Here is a 20184-nt window from a genome sequence, read left to right on the forward strand (position 1 = left end):
CAGCTGTCATATATGTTACCATACATGTACGTTTTCGCTAACACTATATTTCATCTTTGAAACAAGTCATAATCTTTATAATGGACATACTGTTTTGGACAGAATATTTTATTTGTTTTAAATGCAAGGAACATAATTATGTATTGATGTTGGTTATATAGAGATAACTTTTACGTTTGACATAACGGCCATCACTTAATGCATTTTAAATTCACTACTATACACAATATTTATATGACATGAATGATAAAAAGAGCCCGTTAAAAAAAACTCAATCTTATTTTGATTAAGTCGTGGTAGCCAAGGTCTGTGAATGGCGAGTAAAGTTAGTTATTATTTTTGGTATTTGCTAGCTATATAAAAATTTGTTGTTAATAAATGTGACGGATTATGTGTGTGCGATATCAGAAAGTAATGAATAAATAAAAGCAGGTTTCCAACACTAAATACTAGTGTTTAAGTGCAATATACTGGGTACGATTGTTTTCTATGCTTCGATAATTCAATATGTATCAATACTTACTGGATTTTCTTAAAATGTATATATAAAAAAGATCTTAAAGGAAGGGCGGTGTTCACTGTACGCAAACCCCACGCGACCAAGCAACACAAGACCACCGGAAAGGAGCCCAGCAGGACACCAAACAATAACAAGACAAGGCATAAGGCAAAGCACTGTTCTTAACATCTTTAAAAAACGTTTTATAAAATGTTAAACTTAAATATATAACATAATGTTGACCCTCTTCAGAGTAAAGAAATCCTCCTAAAAAAGAACTATAATTAATAATTGTCAACGAATTCTTTGATATGTTTTTTCCACTAAAAGGGTTCAGCTCTGAGATGTGTCATAATAGATAATTAAAGAAAGAGAAGAAAAACGAAGATGTGACATTAACAGGTTGACATCTTTCCAAGAGTGTAAATGGCTAATGGCCCATCTGTCTATCAATGCATTAAATCTTTTTTGCAATCCTTACAAGTAAAGGTTATACTTAACAACAGTAAGGATTCATTTAAGCGAAACATTTTTTGACAAATATTCCTTTTGACAGTACCCTTCATTTAGTCATATATACGAAATCTTTCTATTTTGTAGGCGTGGTTTATACTTTACATATCATTACTGAGTAATCGTTAAAGGTCTACTATGCCTTTAAATGCTTTTATTTCTATTTCTCAAAAACTTTAATTTTCTTGATGTCTATAGTATCCAAACAAATACTTTTTTTGGCAAAAAAAACCTTAATCATCTTTTCCCATCTGTTGCTTTTAGGGAATAAGTACAGTTATAGTGGAGTAGTATTTTGTTTGAAAGTCAAAATACTACTTTGTTTACAGTTTGCTCCTTTTATTACAAATTATTTGACATTTTCTATACTTTCTTCAGGTAACAAGCATCTAACTAAAATTCTTTAAAACCACTATTTAAACGATAAAATGTTCATGAGTGTCCTTCTAAAAAGGTAAACAAGTTATTTGTTTCCGAGGCATAATGTGCCTTTAATTATTTATAATGACACCTCGTCCATGCATTGCCTATTTACCCCACCTTTTTGATTGGTGTACTATTTAGCTCCTAGCCGTTGGTACTGTGTTGTGTTAGGGGATGCGTTCGTTGAATGACGCCCTTTCTTTATGATCTTTGTTTTCACATTTTCTGTTAAACTGGTTGGAGTTATATTTTGATAATTTCTATAGACATTACTCAATATATGGCAAGCAACACTCTCTATAAGGTTTTAAATTATTTCTAAAGTACCTTTGTTTATAAAGCTTCTTGTTCACGATTTGCAATATCTAAATAGCAAAGATAGAGATAAAAAAAAGGTTATTAAAGACATTTTTTCAGTTAACTTTATTTATTTCTTTTATTTGAGCGTTTGCTTTGTGGGTATTTAAGTAACATTGACACTGTAAAGAGCATGCGTCGACTTCGTAGCATAACTGATAGACGACGTCCTAATGTTCCCCTTCCTTCAATATTTTAGACAAAAGCGGGAACCTGAGTAGAACCACAAACCTTCTCCTCGCCCTATGTTTGATTTTTTGGTTCCTGTACCACACATATATTTTTATCTCCTTTGTTTAACTTGCTGCTCAAATTGCTACAAATCACAGGAAGGAAGTCTTACATATTGTGACAACATTTTGCAAATAAAGGGAAATAATTAAAATAAGATAATTGATAAATGTTTGCCTGCTTTGCAATGAAATTAAATGTTTTATTTTACAGACGAAATATATTTAATTAAATGTTAACTGTAACAGTCTTGTTTTTTCGTAAAGAACCAATACATATATTGTTTTGGGAAAGTTCTATTCATAACGTACACATTAACAGAAATTTCAATACTTGCAAGTTTATTGTTGCCTCTTTCACAATGCGCGTTTTCTGTGGTTGCTTATACAAGATTATTCTTGTTTCCCCGGGCAACAGAGAAAAATAGATATTGCTTGCTATTTTCCCAAATATAGCTGCTCTTAAATTGGGAAAGGGGAATTTTCGTTTTTTAATTTACAGGTGTTTTTTTCGGGGGAAAATTCTTTTGATAAAACACTATATTCCCGTTTTATTGATGTTTTTTCTTTAAAACCTTTTTGCCCTTTATAATGCAAAAAATGGGATTTTTCTTTTGGGACTCCACAGAGTTGATACTTTTATCGCATAAACGGAGTTATAAATTTTCAAATTTTAGTTGTTTCCAGAAATTGTTTTTCTTTTGCCTTTTATTTTTTTTCAAAATATACCCCCTTCCCCGGGGGAAAAAAGAGGACTGAAAAATTGGGTACAAAAAAAGGAAAACATCGTTTTGGGGCTGGCAATGAAAGCACTTGGACGCATTTAATTATTGTGAAATAATTAATGGTGAAAAATACGTTTTACAACATATTGCGATTGTACAAGAAAGCATTAAACTGCTGTTTTGTGATTTGAAAATTGTTGAAAAGACGTGAAATTTATTAGAATAAATTGGAGTAAAAACAACAAGAAAAGTGATTATAAATAAACGTATACTGTGAAATTAAACATTTAAACTAATTCAAAATGGCTTTTAATTATTGGTGTACTTCACGGAAAAATTATCTTAAAAGGTAAGTTCGTTTAATACAAAATGTAACTTTTTTTATTTTATTTTATTCCAAGGCAGAACAAGCCTTTGAAATGCATAATTTTCATTCTGTAATAAGGGCAAACATACTTCTTTTAATCTTGTATTCATGGGTTTAGATTATGCGAGATGCTTATCACCTGACAAAAATAGCGCTGATTGGGATATCGTTAGTCATAAATGTAACTAAATGTGAATAAAGTGATATTTTACTTATTTTACAGAATACTACGACAATTAAATGCACATATTGCTAAATCTCAAAAAAGGAGCAAAATCTAACTCAGGTATTTGACAAATGAATTACCATTTAGAATCTGTAACTAGCAATCAGAAATTTAAAAAAAAAATGCGAAGTAGAAAGGACAAACACGCCATTGACCATGGCTTTAACTTTTATCACACCTTTGCAATAAAATTTACGAATACGCAAACTATATATGAGCCGCGTCACGACAAAACCAACCAACATAATGGGTTAGCGACTAGCATGGATCCAGACCAGCCTGCGCATCCGCGCAGTCTGATCAGGATCCATGCTGTTCGCTTACAATCCCTATAACAAGTAGAGAAACTGATAGCGAAAAGCATGGATCCTGATCAGACTGCGCGGATGTGCAGGCTGGTCTGGATCCATGCTGGTCGCAAACCCATTATGTTGGTTTTGTCGTGACACGGTTCATATATATATTTTGTACTGAATCTACAGGATTTTTATATGTAATCTAACTTTATTAAAAACTACGATATAAGAATAAAAATTTTATTCAGCAAAGTTGAATATATATTATAGATGTAATTTCTTCTCTAACATGTAAAATAGATGTCAATCTTCGTTCAAGGAATAAAATCGTAGAAAGGAACACACACACATTTTGGCGGTGTCGAAAGTGAAGCGTATTTAAAACAAAGCAAAAAATACATTTTACAAAAGAAGTAAACAGCAATAAAATGGACACTTAAAATACCAAATTTATGAGTTGTGAGTTGTCAAAGCAAATGAGACAAGGACGGTTTTATTTATTTTAATCTTTTAGTTGGAAATGTGCAGCAAAAATCTCGACAATAATTTAAAACATGATATAGTCATAAGATGAACCTTATAAAAATAATAGAGTTCATTTCCTTGATAATAAATCATTTTATGCAAAGTTATCCCTCTATTAATAAAGTCAATTGCAAATCTATGAGCTTTATATAAACAATTTAACTATTCAGCAACATGGGTGGAAACTATTTCTAACAATGACTGTTTTTGTTATTAAAGGAATTTTCAACGATTTTTTCACAGACATAGCCCATAGCTTATGATCATTAAAAGGTGTGTTAAGTGTATTTACGATTCAATTAAAATGTGATATCGTTTAATCTTTCTAGTTTTTAAACACTTGATACAGATCTGCTAAATGATAAAACATTATTATCGTTTAGAAATTTCAAACAGTTGTTTTATGCAATGTTATTTACTGAGTATTAAAGCTTTTAATTCATTGTGTTATGGTTGGTCTGTTTAACACATCACAAAACGGGTTTTTAAAAAAGGGAAACAGGGGGTTTTTAAATCCGCAAAAAACCCCATCTGTCCCAGCCCCTCAAAAGAATGTAAAAATTTTTTCTTATTGCTTTGCCTTTAAGTTTGTTTTCTTGAAAGAAAGGGGTTTTTAATGAGGGGGGATTTGGGATGATACTTGACTCCAAAATTTTTTTTGCGGTTTAAAATTGATTTTTTTTTGAAAAAATTTTTTTTGGCCCAATGGTTAACAAAAATAAAAATGGGGTTTAAATTTTTTTAAAGGGTTAATGTTTTTGTCCTTTTTCAAAAACAAAAAATAGCGAAATTTTGAAATTTGTTAAAACAACGTTTTAATTAACTCTTTAAACATTTAGCCCTTTCTTAATTGTAATTTCAAGGGGGCCCGTGAAAATAAATTGGGTTAAACATGGGAAAGTAATTTTTGCATATTTTTTTTTGGGACATAATATAGCTGAAATAAATTGAGCACAAGTATTTAATTATAATGTTAACGTCTTGAGTTTCTTCCTGATTGATCATAATATTAATAAAACAATTTATTTAAGGTAAAATAATAAATCATTTCCGTACAACCTTGGAGTTTGAAACAAGATAGTTCTCATACATCGTTTATTGAAATGTTCTACAGTGCAAGAAGATGTCTATAATGAAAACAAAAGTCCAAAATTAGTAACAAAAATCACTAACGAGCGAGCCTCTGTTCCACCCGAATAGATGATATAACATAATTTGATTTTTAAAAAAATATCTAAAGTAATGTTCAATTATAAATAAAAAACAAAATAATGTTTTTCTGTACTTATAAATACAACATGTACAACAACATTGTTAATTTTATCAAATATAACATAATGATATAATATACATATTAAAATATTTAAAGCAAATATTATTTTGTTCAATTGTAAACAGCTTTTATTCGCTAAATGTACCTACTCGTCACCATTTCTACAAACAGATAAATGTTATATTAATTTCATTTAAAACAGATACTGTTTTTGTCTTTCTTTAAAACAATTATAACATTTATTTATATGTTATTTAAAAAAAAATAATAAATTACACTATTTGTATACATAACCATTTAAAAGGCTTTCAAACACGAAAAAAAATCAACAATATGCAAATATGTAATTTTAATGGAATAAAGTCACTTATTTGTTAAAAACACCTTTTTATAAATGCGCCATCATTTAAAAGTGTTTTACTTATAGATTGATATAATATCTCACCTTGTGATCTTGGCGACGATACGGCAGAGTGTTATTATATATCTCAATGAACACGAACACTTGGAAACTATTATATATCAGAGGCTTGAAAAACAATGTAGGTCAATGTTGAATGTTTATGTCTGAAATATTACATTGTGACATGCATAAAATCAGCTGACAAAAGATATAATTACATAATACCTGGTAATGTAATAAAGTGAAGGAATATCCAACCTTCATGCCAAAGAGTTGATGTAGAAGTGTTATAAAAGTCCGTAAATAATGCCTTATAGCCGTTTATAATAATATTTTAGAATGGCTATATGCAATGTATAAATATGTATGAATTTCATGTATAAATAATGTTATGACTTATACAATGATGAAACTTAAATAAAAGATTAAACTGACTGATGGAATAATTACATGATAAAATGATTATTATGTACAATATCAATAACTTGAACTACCCAAACTGCAGTGAATATTTGTTTTTTTATTCTGTACTAATATCTAAGTAAACTTTGAATTTAATACATCACGCAGACCTTTAAAAAGTATGGTTACATACATATATAATGTTATCAGCACTCGAATGTATATTATGATGGCAGATGCAAACTCCTTTGTATTTCTATGAAATAGGATTCAGAATCATAAATTAATTCACGCCTCTATAAGGAATTTGAATGGAAGGCATAATTTTATCCAATTAAACTAAAAGATATTTTAAATGTCATTTCATCACCCAAGCCAATTGTTTTCAATGTTAAAGTGAAACACTTCTCTATGTAGAGTTAATTGCTTTTATTCCATTGATTTTTCTTTTTATTATTATTCCAAATAACAATATTTAAACACTATAACATCAAACATGTAATTACACTGTATATATTTTATAGTTTTTATTACGTGAATCCTAAAAAAATACATTTTTAAAACATTCTAGTTTCTCATTACAGTTTAAGAACAGAATCTTATAACATATGAATTGGAATTAAAAATGTTTGAAATTGGATCAAAAAATATAATGTGTACACATTTCATTATCAGGGCTAAAATTAAACCATAAACATTTCTTTTTTAGAAACCGAACCGTATGTACCTATAAATGGTTACATTGTGCATAGATTTTGGTTTCTATGACTTCCCATTTATGCATAACTAATATAAGAATAATAGTTTATGCTATTTATCTATATTTACAATTAAATACATACTGTATATATATATAGATTTTCCGAAATAAATACCATTTCCGTTTGCTGTGTTGCCATGCTTGTCATTCTTTAACATTTTCATTTTATTTATTATGATATTCAGTCTTAACCGAACCCAGGGAGGAATTCTTGTACGCATTAACTTGCCAATGAATTTTTTTCCATCAAATGGGCTTATAGCACTTGAAATTGCAAAACATTCCTTGTTAGATCATCTTAACGATAATGATAGGACATCACAAGGAGAAAACATAACGTTTCTTGTGACCAAATAACATAGAGAAGCTAAAATAAATCACATTTACAATGATTTACAGTACTTGTATGGCAAGATACCGAAACCATTTGGGCTGTGTCACAACAAAGCAACATAATGGGTTTGCGCCCAGCATGGATCCAGACCAGCCTGCGCATCCGCGCAGTCTGATCAGGATCTATGCTGTTCGCTTACCAACTCTATTACAAGTAGAGAAACTGATAGCGAACAGCATGGATCCTGATCAGACTGCGCGGATGCGCAGGCTGGTCTCGATCCATGCTGAGCGCAAACCCATTATGTTGCTTTGTTGTGTTTTTGCTGTTGTGCTTTGTTGGTTTTGTCATGACACAGCTCATTTATGTTTGTGTTGCATTATCGCTAGCTGTGTGGCTGTTCGGATTTCTTTATTTTATACTGATCGCTACAGTTATATTTAAATCTGAACCAGTTATCAAGGTTCTGTTAATAGTATTTCGTCAATGTTGTCAACAGCGTGGTTATAATTGTTTTTACTTGAAGTCCCGCTTCATAAGGTTATTAAGTTTAACAATGCCTTTTTATTGTTTTACACTAACATAATTGAATATCATATGACAATAAAAGCTAACGAATGCAGATGTTGTTTCTTTAAGAAAGACACATTTAGCATCATATTTAACAATGTACTTTCTCAAACGAAAGCAAAATGTATGTAACATCAACCAATTAATTACTAAAGATTGGTATTGCATTGGCGCTATCGGTTCTTAACATAATAAATTGTGTACTCAAAAAGAATAATTGACAACGCGCTTCATGTTCGCTACTGCATTTACTTTTGGGAAAAAAAGAAGATAAAAAATCAATTTGTGTTGACCTACTAAATAAAGAAAAATAAACCATCTCCAAATAATTAAGAAAGAACAATAACAAAACTAACGAATGAATTAAAACACCCGACATCGACCGTTTGTAATTTTAATTTTGTGTGGCATGTGAAGTGAACTGTATTGCAAATACTCCAATAAATGCGTATAAATACACAACATCAACAGTTAAAACGATTTAAAACATGTATTTGTGTCGGTTAACAACGTTTGTGCATCGGTTTAAAATCAGCTGTTACTCGTGTAAATCAATCGCAAATGTTGCTCAAAACCATTATCATTGAACAATTGAATACAATAATCGACATATATGTTGATGACGAAACGTTTCCCTATAATAACAGAACGCTTCCTGTTATACCCATATTAAGGCTAAGCAAATAAATGGAAAAAAGAAAGAAAAAAAAAACAACATTATAATATGATATAATCATATATTCCCAAGTTTGTCTATTTTGTTATTTCTCAAAAGAAAGTTACTTTTACAGTCATTATGAAGTTATAGCGTAAGATGATTTCTAACAAAATAGTGACATCTGTTAATGTTAACAGCTCACGTGGCAACGAGAAGCTCCGTATCAGCAAATCAAGATTATCTCCTAATGAAGTTGAGCACTTGGTGTTTCATTATTTATAATCTTTTAATTGCTTCCCGTGTGGTAATTGTTTATCTGGAAAAACAAACGCACAACAGACGACATATTTCTTTGAAAGTCTAATTCTATGATGCTACCGGAAAAATCAATGTGTCCCTTGATCATTTCATTACAATGATTCTATTTTAGGATAAAACAACTTCATTTACTCCATATATTGCTTTGCATTGCCTACTGTAAAACCTGAAGTAGAATTTATAGTCTTAATTCACGCCATGCTTAGAGTATTTATCTGATTCATGATATTGTTAATAGTACTGTATTCAAACATGTAACAAACTCTAAATGTAGTTCCATTTTACTTGTCTTTTTTCACTTGTATAGAAAATTATTATTTATTGCACATAATTGGCAATTACAATATCATACCGATGGTTTACTTCTATTTGAGGGGCTTTCCGGTGGCCAATTAGATAAAGAAACTTGTTTATTTTCCGCCAGTCTTCAAATTATTTTGTATAAGGAAAGAGACAGAAACCTATCGAAACCCCAATTGAATACATTGTCTTTGCTATGCATATAGTATGCACTTCTGAATATAAAATAAAACATTAATGTAGGCCGGGTGGTTTATTTCACTTTTTGTTTGTTTTTACGGAGCACGAACGCAATAAAAATCATATGGCGCCGAAAAAGGAATGGTGATTTTGTATATCCTTGGTTGTAACAAACTTAATGCACCACCAGGTGTCTAAACCACTTCACTTGCTGGAGCTGAAAGGAGCATAGACTCCAAGAAGACATTTAGTCGCCTCTTACGCGGTTGCTCAACCCTTAAAAGGCACCCCTCCGGGCAAGTAGTTTAATAAGCTGTCTGGCAATTCAGGGTTCTATGAATAATGCATATGTTTGTCCATATTGCACATGTACATTATTTTAGGAAAACGTGACGCACATGTGTTTGTATGACCATTTTCAAAAAACATGTGAAATATGTTTAAAATTTACCAACAAACTGCTAAAACTTTCTTTGATATATCTTTATGATTCTTTGCATATTCCATACTTCAATATATAAGATATGTTTCATGAAAATAATTTTAAATATGAATTATAGCTTACTTGAAAGATCCATGATAAACCAAGACAGTGATAAGTTACACTTTAGCAGAAAATATTCAACACCTGTGTGAATGTTTTTGTGAATGTTTATAGCATTATATTTAAAATATATTTTATAATCAATATTTTATAATATTAAACATCCAAAAATACGCAAGCGTCAAACGCAAGCGTCTTGTTTATGATGCGACGTTGTACTTTATATTAATATATAAGACATTTATTTATGAAAGAAATTGTAATGTAACATTTGCGTTACTGTATATACCATATTAACAATTTTTATTGGTTTATAAACTTGTTTAATATCATTAATAAATATTTCGTTCAACAGGTGACTGATTTATCAAATATTCAAGACGTACGGAACTAAAGTCAGCTGGAATGGAAGGCGACATTGCTAGTATACCAAACACAAACGCTTCAGTGTTCTACAATCTGTCTAGGTAAATAAACTACCAGTTCAAATGATAGTTTTTAAAATCAATAACTAACATGACATATTTTATTATATAGGGTTAACGCACGTTTTTTCGTGTTATAACGTCTGCAGAGTCCCGAGGAACGGTTGGCTCCAACAGTTCTGAGGGACTCTGCAGACTTTATAACACGAAATAAACGTGTGTTGACGCTATTAAAGCATAACATTTTAAAACAGATTCATGATGTATATTTAATACATAAAACAATTACATTAAATACTTGTGCTTGGACGGTATTTATCCAATTCCACATATTTTACGTACATGTATGCGTTTTACTTTTCCTGGGCCAAAACTTAGGAAATTCTCAGAACCAAACGAAATTTTGAATTTTAATTGATTTAACAAAGCTTGACACTGGAGATTTATTATCCCAAGAAAAAAAAAACAACGTTACATTACTCAACCCTCTACCCAAGACAAAACATGACCCTCAGAAATTCTTAGAATTATTTCATATTGAGGGTAGAAAAAAGATTAGTGACATCAGAATCGGTTTTTTTCAAGCACAAAAGTTTATAAAAAAATCAGGCACTAAACATTATTCCCTCAAAGAAATATAAAGAGCATTTATCAACAGAAACATCAATGAAACAACATTTTGTCATATTTATTGTGTGTTATCTTGTTTTGTAAGCTAATCGTGGGGGGGGGGGGGGGGTTAAACTGAATATTTGTTTACATTGACAACTGTCCGTTTTTTAGAAAGGGCTACAACAATGATTAGCAGCGATGTCTTAACTCCGTATTTCCGGCATAGTTTCTTGAATGTTGCTCGCCGTATTAAATGCGATTTAGACCCTCGAATCAATAATTTCAATGAAACAAGAGCGTATGACTCTTTGGCAAACAGGCCAAATCGTATTATTATATTTTGGTTTGTTTACTGGGACCTGTATGTATTGCGCATAGGTGAAACCGTGCTATAACAAGAGTGCGTGACTATGTTAACACATGGTTTTGGTACCGTTATAACATTGGCTAAATAGGGGAAAAAACGATTTAATGCTATAATATTTAATAATTTTCAAAATTATGACGCAAACAAAATTAGTATTTTCGAACCTACCGAAGAAAGAAACCGAAATACTTATCGGTATTAGCAGTAATATCAAGTTATTAAAAAAAAATTGAACTAAATTAATACTGAAATGTTGTATATTCCGTTGTGCAAAAAAATGATATATTGTTATATTTCATAGAACACAGCCCCCAACAAAACACTGTCACAAAGACATTAATTATAATATCGTTCTAGATATGACCATGTTATAATATAGACGAACGCAACCCAAAACGGTCTAGCAACAAATCTTATTATCGAATAATTATTTCCTAGTTTTATCCTCATAATAATAAGATCAAGTTTACCTTAGTTTACGTTTCTGCATTCGGAACGTGTGTAAATGTATTATATATGTTGTTTATGTTTTCAGGAAGCGTCTAAATATGACAGATGGTGCCTCATACGGAGATGAAATGTATGATATACCTGATGGACCTCGTCTATTGCACTTTACATCTCTTTTCCCACTGAAATACAGCGTTCCAATTAACGGATATATAGCACCAGTACTGGTTCTTCTAACAGTTGTAACCAACACGTTAGTAATAGCAGTCCTTCTGAAGAAGCATATGAGGTCGCCAACAAACGTCCTTCTCGCAGGAATGGCATTTAGCGATATGATGACCGGTGTTATACCATTACCTATATTTATATATTTCTTTTCAATGGGTCACTACAAGGAATTTGTCCCATTCGGATGGTGCTTACCGTACAAGATGTTATACGAAAATATTCCAACCATATTTCACACGGCATCTATCTGGCTTACTGTTGGACTTGCGGCCCAGCGATATATTTACATTTGCCATTCGCTGCAAGCAAGAACTTGGTGCACGATTCCGAACGTGCTCCGAGCAACTGTTATAGTTTACGTTATAGCGTTTATTTCACAGCTCACAAGGTTTATCGACTTTTATACTATTCCCATGCCTGCTCCTTGTTTTAGCTCGCCTAACAAAACTGTCATAGGATGTTCCTATATTCCTCGGACGTGGGCTATGAATCACATGGATATGTATCAAAATATATATTTCTGGTTTAGAATCATATTTATCCACCTTGTGCCATGCATATCGCTGGTGGTCCTGAACGGCTTGTTGATATCTGCAATGAGAAAGGCCCAAATACGGCGCATGCAGCTTTTGAAACAGAACAAAAAGAGTGAGTCGCGGAAATTAAAGGAGAGCAACTGCACAACACTGATGCTTGTCGCAGTTGTCGGACTTTTCTTGCTAGTTGAGTTCCCGCTGGGTATCATCATGACGTTATACGTCACTGATAACACATTCGCGCTAGAACTATTCTCGGAACATGTTTACAGTATCATGACATCTATGTCGAACTTTTTTATTCTGTTAAGCTATCCTCTGAATTTTTTCATATACTGCGGGATGAGTCGCCAGTTTAGAGAAACATTTAAAAGACTTTTTAAGGGCGGTCCGATGCCTGTTGACAAGGAGTGTTCACAGTACATGACTCTTCCTACCGAAAATGGAAAAACTGTTTTCACTGGACCGGAGACAGCCTTATAAAGGACTGACGTCCACTGAGATTAGCCGAAAACTTTACCATACATAATCAAAACTGCTTTACGCAGTTACACGAAAGAAATCGGCGAGACAAAAAAGATGAATTTTTCCATAGGATACATTAAATGTCAGAACGGTGAACAGAAATCTGTGTAAATACCTCTTTTCTTTGAAGTCCCATTACCACTGAGATAACATTGTTACGCGAAAGCTGAATTGAAAAAAATATGTAAGAATTTTTCTAACTTGAATGATAGACAAATGCTAGACACAACATCGATGTTAAATTTTATTTGTTAATACACATCTGGCGTAATAAAAGTGTTGTTACAATATGTATGAGCTTATTTATAATAATTTCAAATAGTGTTCACGGCAAAAAAATGATTTGAATAATGAAAAGGAGAAAAAAATCGTTAATTCGTCTCTTACAAAATGTGTTGTCTGTCGGTCTGCAGATTTCATTAATCATTTACATCTTTTGAGTGCAAAAAGGAAATTAAAAGAAATTGAAGTACATAATGTGCTAACAGTTACAAGGGTTTTGTCGCTACTTGGCTTTATGACTTTAACATCCACGTAAAGGTAAAGTGCCGCGTCATGATAATCAAAACTATTGGTTAAGTAATTAACGTACTATTATGATTGATCAAATTGACTGAATATCGAGAGTATTTGATTGACATGTGATAGAAAAATGTGTGATAAATCGGAAAACGGTTATATTTATTTCTACTACTACAAGTACCACACAACGTCAGGACTTTTCAACCGTTAATGTTATTGTTTTAAACAAAAATGTAAAAATATATATTATATATATATAACTCATGTTTACTTCATTTGTTTTGTTTTCATGATTATTATGTATACATTTATATACTTAGCTTATTTTAGCAAATGATGAACATTTAGTATGCGAGATTTTTGTGTGAATGATGCATGCGTGAAATTAAATCATCACATAGATGTTTGTAATATTTTAACTTTTTATTTATTAAAGTCAGATTTATTTGTAAGATAATATTGTTAATTATTTTCGTGTAAACAGAGTTTGACAATAAATGTTTTCTTGTATTTTATTTACGTAAAGTCTGATTGTCTAACGCTAACCTAGAAAATCTATGGGAGCAATAATGTTTATAACTTATCAGCACTGCGGGAAACAAAACAACACTCGTTTGATATCTAAAATAGTTTATAAACAAGAAATGCCTATTTGCATTAAATTTATTATTTCCTATCTTGTTCATTTTGTAAGACATGTTTTATACTGTATAATATTTCAATACATTTAACATCGATATTAATCAAAACATTAGACGGTGACGACGTTTTCATAAGGAAACAATTGTTTACGATTCTGTTTTTCGGACATACAATAAGATATATACATGTCTTTTGAATAAAAAACCCAGAGACATCAGTTTATAAAAAATGGTAAGCAAAACTTATTCTCAAAATAAAATTAGAATGATAATCTTCATTGACTTCTAGTAATTCAAACAGAATACTCCTAAATTTCCAGACAATATTGTGTTTTACAAAACAAACACAAAAATTTACAAATACAAATATTAACAATAATGATACTGTGAGTTACATGATTTAATGTTGTACAGCCCATACATGTCAGGTCTAACATTTAACAGACCAAAATCTGACTCGGTGCTTTCAATTAAACAGTGCGTAGTAATTGTGTTTATAGTTTTCTGTAAATAAGATTACTTCTTTTTGTACAAAAACGCTTTCTCTTTGAACACGTTTTCTCAATTAAATTACGTTGAGTTCTATTGAAGTTTTTCCTTGAGTAATTCCGTTGGAAGCTCTGACAACTGCTAGATGAATTCCTAAAAATTAGTTTGTTTCAATTGGCCTGTTCCTGTAATGACAAATTAGGGAACACAATATTAACATTATATTCTGACTTATACAGATCAAAATGGAATTTATCATATTCAGACAAATACAAAGAACGGACTTAGATACATTTGACCTATCGCAGTCATAAATACCAGACTAGTACATGTATACACATGTCCAAAAGAAGTGTAAAACCGTTGTTAATTTGAAAGCGTTTCTGTATATACTTAATCTGGTTCAAATGTTTATTAAATGTAACGTGCTGTCTTTTAAGACATGTTTCCGAAAATAGGTATGCTTTTTTTCTCTATTGTGTCAGTCACGTAGCTGTTATTTTATCTTTTTGTAAAGTTTGCTTTTGTGGTATCGTTATATTGTAAGATCTACAAATTTACTGGTATTTGATAGTGATTTGATATTTAAGCGGTGACATAAGTTTAACTACAAAGTAAAAATATATTAAACATGATACAGTCAGTTCTTTTAGAAGAAATGTTTATAGATCCGTTGTGGAAAAAACCTCAATTGTTTTGTTCATCATTGTTTGTATTTTATTTTCCATTCACAGATAATTGTGTTCATTTGTTCTGCTTTTTCACCATTTCCTATACCGTACGTACATTGTAATTTGTAATACACAAATGTTAAATGTACGTCGTAGAATGTATGACAACAAAATTTTTAGAATTGTTTTGCAAGCAGCTGTGTGATAAAGTTTAGTTTTGATTCTTTTGTTTCCTGCTTTTGTTGCTATGGGCTATATTTTGCTTACTCAAGTTTCATTTAAATCTACGAAATATTTAGTATTTTTAATCTTTAAATTATTAAATTATCTTTGCTTTTGGATTTGGTTTCCAAAACTGACTTTATATTTATTAACTTTATTTTCATTTAGCCTATTTACTGTACCTGTTAGAAATTCATTTTGATTAGAAGACTATTCTGTATAAAATTATTTGTTTTGTTAAAATTTATTGTTATATGTAAATAGATTTTATGAAATATATGGGTGGGAATATATAAAAACAAACTAAGCTACCCATTAAGAGCTTCATAGTGTACGCAAACGTTTATGTAAACATTGTGCTATTGAAATAATAAACTGTTTCGTGATCATTTCTCTTGTTGTTTAATAGTTTGTTTTTATTCCTGTATAATTATAATTTGTTTCAACTATTCAATGCATAAATACATGTATAGTTTTCATGATTAATACGAAAAACAAATATTTGCAAAGAGATATTTACAAATTATTTGAAAGCTAGGAACTGCATAACTACTATACACCGGATTTTACACAAACTTCCGCCCCCTTCAAACCCCTTAAACAGAAGGGGCACAGCCTCCTTCTGGCACGCCCTGATGTACCGTTTTGATAAGTGCGGCGCCTAAAAAGTGATCACTTTTCTTAACAACATTTCCCAAGCGAAAAACAGTGTTTTGGGCCTAAATAGTGTAATATTTCACTGTTTGAGGCCTCAAAAGGGGGGGGGGTAGGTGGGTCGAAAAGCCGTCAAAACCCGTCTATATGAAATAAAGTGTTAATCTTAGTATCAATGCCAGCGTGATATGATTTATCTTAATACTTAACTTATTCCTACTTAATATTATTGATCTTAGTATCAACGTCAGCCTTATACAATGTATAATATATCTTATTCCCTATGTCAGCCTGATACTAGTATAATGAATCTTAGTACAAAAGCCAAGCTGATATAATGTATATAAGCCTGTTATAACGTATCTTAGTACCTATATCAGTCTGATATAATGTATCTGAGTACCTATGTCAGCCATATATAATATATTTTAGTAACTATTTCACCCTGATGTAATGTATCTGAGTACCTATGTCAACCTGATATAATATATCTAAATACCTATTTCACCCTAATGTAATGTATCTGAGTACCTATGTCAGTCTGATATAATGTTTCTTAGTACCTTTGTCAGCCTCATATAATGTACATCCTAGCACCTAAATAAGCCTGATATAATGTATCTAAATACATATGTCAGCCTGATATAATGTATCCTGGTATATAAGTGCCTATGTCAACCTGGCATAATGTATCGTCAGCCTGATACAACGTATCTTAGTGCCTATGTCTGCCTTGTATAATGTATCCTAGTACCTATGTCAGCCTGGTATAATGTATCTTAGTGCCTATGTCAGCCTGGTATATTTTATCTTAGTACCTATGTCTGTCTTATATGATATAATGTATCTCAGTACCTATGTCAGCCTGATATAATGTTTCATAGAGCCTATGTCAGCCTGGTAAATTTTATCTTAGTACCCATGTCTGTCTAATATGATATAATGTATCTCAGTACATATGTCAGCCTGGTATAATGTATCTTACTATCAACGTCAGCCTGATATAATGTATTTTTATACCTATATCAAACTGATCTAATGTTTCTTAATACCTATATCAAACTGAAATAATGTTTTTAATACCTATATCAGACTGATATAATGTTTTTAATACATATATCAGACTGATATAATGTTTCTTAATACATATATCAGACTGATATATTGTATCTTGTTACCTATGCCCGGCTGATATAATGCATCTTCAAGTCCGATTCTGCCTGATATGATTATCTTAGAACATTATTCTGCTTCATATTATGCATCTTCAAACTTCTTACGGCCTGATGATGTATCCTTAAACCAATTTCAATTCCTGGCTGATCTATATATTTTTTATCAAATTCCGCTAATGTCTCATTTAATGGTTCGTATTGTATTGTAATCGTGCCTGGTTAAATATATTAAACAACTTATGTATTTTCTATATAAACGTAGTTTCAGACTGGTTGAAATTATGAATAATAATGATTACTTACAACTACAAATTGCTAGAAGACCATTTAGCAATGCTTTGATGACACTAACTTGTAGGTGAATAATAAAACTGTACGTTCCTTGTACTTAAGCCACTCGTCTGTGAAAGGTTATAGACTCAATAATGATACTAAATTTATAATTGCGTGGTTGAAGCAAGTTATAAACGTGCATTTATGCGTTGAAAGTGTAAATGTCGAGTCTGCAGCTTTAAAATTGTTTTGCCTCTTTTCTTGCAACCCCCACACGATCCAGCAACAAAAACCTGCGCGAAGGAATCCAGGAGGACCCCAAACAGTGCGCAAGACAGAGCACGGACAGGATAATCACTAAAATGATACTTGAAAAGACATAATAGTAACCGACAAGGATATTAAAAAAACTGATTAATTAATAGGGCCACAAAGTAAAAGGGCACAGGGAAAGGAGCACAAGTTTCGGGGAATGGAGGGGCAAAATTTGAAAAATAGGGTCAATAGGAAAGATACTTACCGTAGACGAGAAAACAACAAGGGCCACAAACAAAAGTTTCACAAAAACAGTATGAAACAATAAAGACATATACATGAGAAACACAGAGAGGCTTCGCCTTGGAACGGTCATTTAAAGCGTATTTTGCCACGGTAGACATCTTCAGAAAGGGCAAGCATGTGTTTTATTTCATTTAAATAACATTTCAGAGCAAGTAAGATGTCTTTCACAGAAAGAAAGAAGAACTAGAGAACAATGCATTTATTTGCAAAACATGTAGCAAAATGTTAACACAGCAGTATTTTGACTTCCATACAAAATAGTTAACCAATACAACTGTACTTATTAGAAAACAGAAGCAAAAGATGGTTCAGTTAATTGGTCAATAAACAACGTTGTTTGAAAGCTTGAACAAATGACAACACAAATGAAAAAGGTCTTTGCAAGATAAAAAATAAAAGCATTTCCTTAACATAATGGGTCTTTAAAATATTGAACATGATCAGTGCCCTTTTATTGCGCTTTTTACGTTTGATTTGATCATTAATCAAAGGCTGAGCCGTTTGTATGAAGTTGTTTGACTGTTTGATTTTATGCAATTACCCTTTCATCAGTTGGATAGTTTAAATTACAAATGAGATATGCATTTCTGATTGAACAATTTCTTACTAGACGTACGCCTTCGTAATCTAAAATTATTATGTGAGCCGCAACAAAACTGTTTGAGACACACTGACATGACACTCGCCTACAGACAACTGTTTTCACGATCGTTCCAGGAACAAGAAAACGCAGGTGCAACGATAAATATGTCTTGAAAGTAATATGAATAACGCGTGCTAAGTTTTTAAAACGTTTTAAATCATCACAAAAATAGAAGGAAATAATTGCCTCACTGGACACTTTGCTTAAGACCTTTCATAACACATTTTCAGTCTAATACTCTTGAAAAATATGAATTTTAGTGTACATAACTATTTTTCTATACATATATATTTGTACCGTATCTTAAAACATAAACGTTTTTCTGAGAGAGATATTTATTTTCCATAATAAATAGTGAATATGTTTCAAATGTACCATTTGCTATCATTTTGCATTAACACTTCAATTGTATTGCGTGTGTCAATCTTTGATTTCATTTAAAGATTTTTATTTTTATTCCCAGCGGTTATAATGACTTCTTGCACTTGCAGCACTAACTGGACATTTTACAGTAACAATGAATTACATACATTAATGTATTTTCTGTAGCTTTTGAACAAACGGCAGTGGTCATCTTTCTGCATTACTGGAAAGCATTAACCCATTGTCTTGGAAGCAGGTCATACTGTTACATCGGTTTGTTAACACGTTGATCTTGTTCATAAATATTTCTTAAGTAACGGGCAATGAACTGCTAACACTTGTTAAGAATCAGACGTATTTGTTACAATGTTCTGATAGAAAACTGTTATCAACGGGTTATTTATTTTTTTGGTCTTTGTGTTTCCTGATTAACACAAAATTGTTTAAAAATATGTGCAATGAAATATCTAAAGCATCATATATTGAAAAAACAACTACAAAAAACGTAAGAATTAGATTTCTTTCTTCCATTTAAGTTTGAGATATGGGGTAAACGGTTAAAAGGTTTCTCGTGATAAAAATATATGTGACAGAAATGTTGTAATATGACAGCAGTTATAACGAAATTTGCACATGACTTTGCACATGACGAAATTTGATAAAGGTCACTTAACAGGTTAAATTATTGATAACAAAACAAACTGAAATTCATGGATCAAGTATATATATTAACAATTTGACAACATTAACAAGCTCGTGTTGAGTTGGATAATACATCGATATATTAAAGGTAACAAAGTGATATATGGTTTATGCACTCTTGCTTACGAAAATAGTGATTGCATTTTTTGAGATTTGTATAGATATTTACAATGAAACGTTAGTTTGGTTATGTATGATAAAACTTATCAAATCATACGAGGT

The 20184-nt window shown here is 31.3% G+C and overlaps 1 protein-coding gene across 1 annotated transcript; it reads left to right on the forward strand.

The window, feature by feature from the left end:
• The first annotated feature begins 3015 nt into the window (after nt 1-3015).
• LOC132716599 (sex peptide receptor-like) lies at nt 3016-15795 on the forward strand. Its single transcript, XM_060699909.1, has 3 exons — nt 3016-3096; nt 10259-10370; nt 11843-15795. The coding sequence occupies exons 2-3, from the start codon at nt 10309-10311 to the stop codon at nt 13002-13004; spliced, it is 1224 nt and encodes a 407-aa protein (XP_060555892.1). The 5' UTR covers nt 3016-3096; nt 10259-10308; the 3' UTR covers nt 13005-15795.
• The last annotated feature ends 4389 nt before the right edge of the window (nt 15796-20184 follow it).

The sequence above is a fragment of the Ruditapes philippinarum genome, unplaced genomic scaffold (assembly GCF_026571515.1).
Source record: "Ruditapes philippinarum isolate M1 unplaced genomic scaffold, ASM2657151v2 ctg2362_1_1_1_1, whole genome shotgun sequence".
Classification (NCBI taxonomy): domain Eukaryota; kingdom Metazoa; phylum Mollusca; class Bivalvia; order Venerida; family Veneridae; genus Ruditapes; species Ruditapes philippinarum.

Excerpts from the sequence above, each read along its gene's own strand:
- LOC132716599 (XM_060699909.1), top strand. The coding sequence starts at position 10,309 with ATGGAAGGCGACATTGCTAGTATACCAAACACAAACGCTTCAGTGTTC. Across the intron at positions 10,371-11,842 it reads GTGTTCTACAATCTGTCTAG|GAAGCGTCTAAATATGACAG; the intron begins GTAAATAAACTA and ends TTATGTTTTCAG.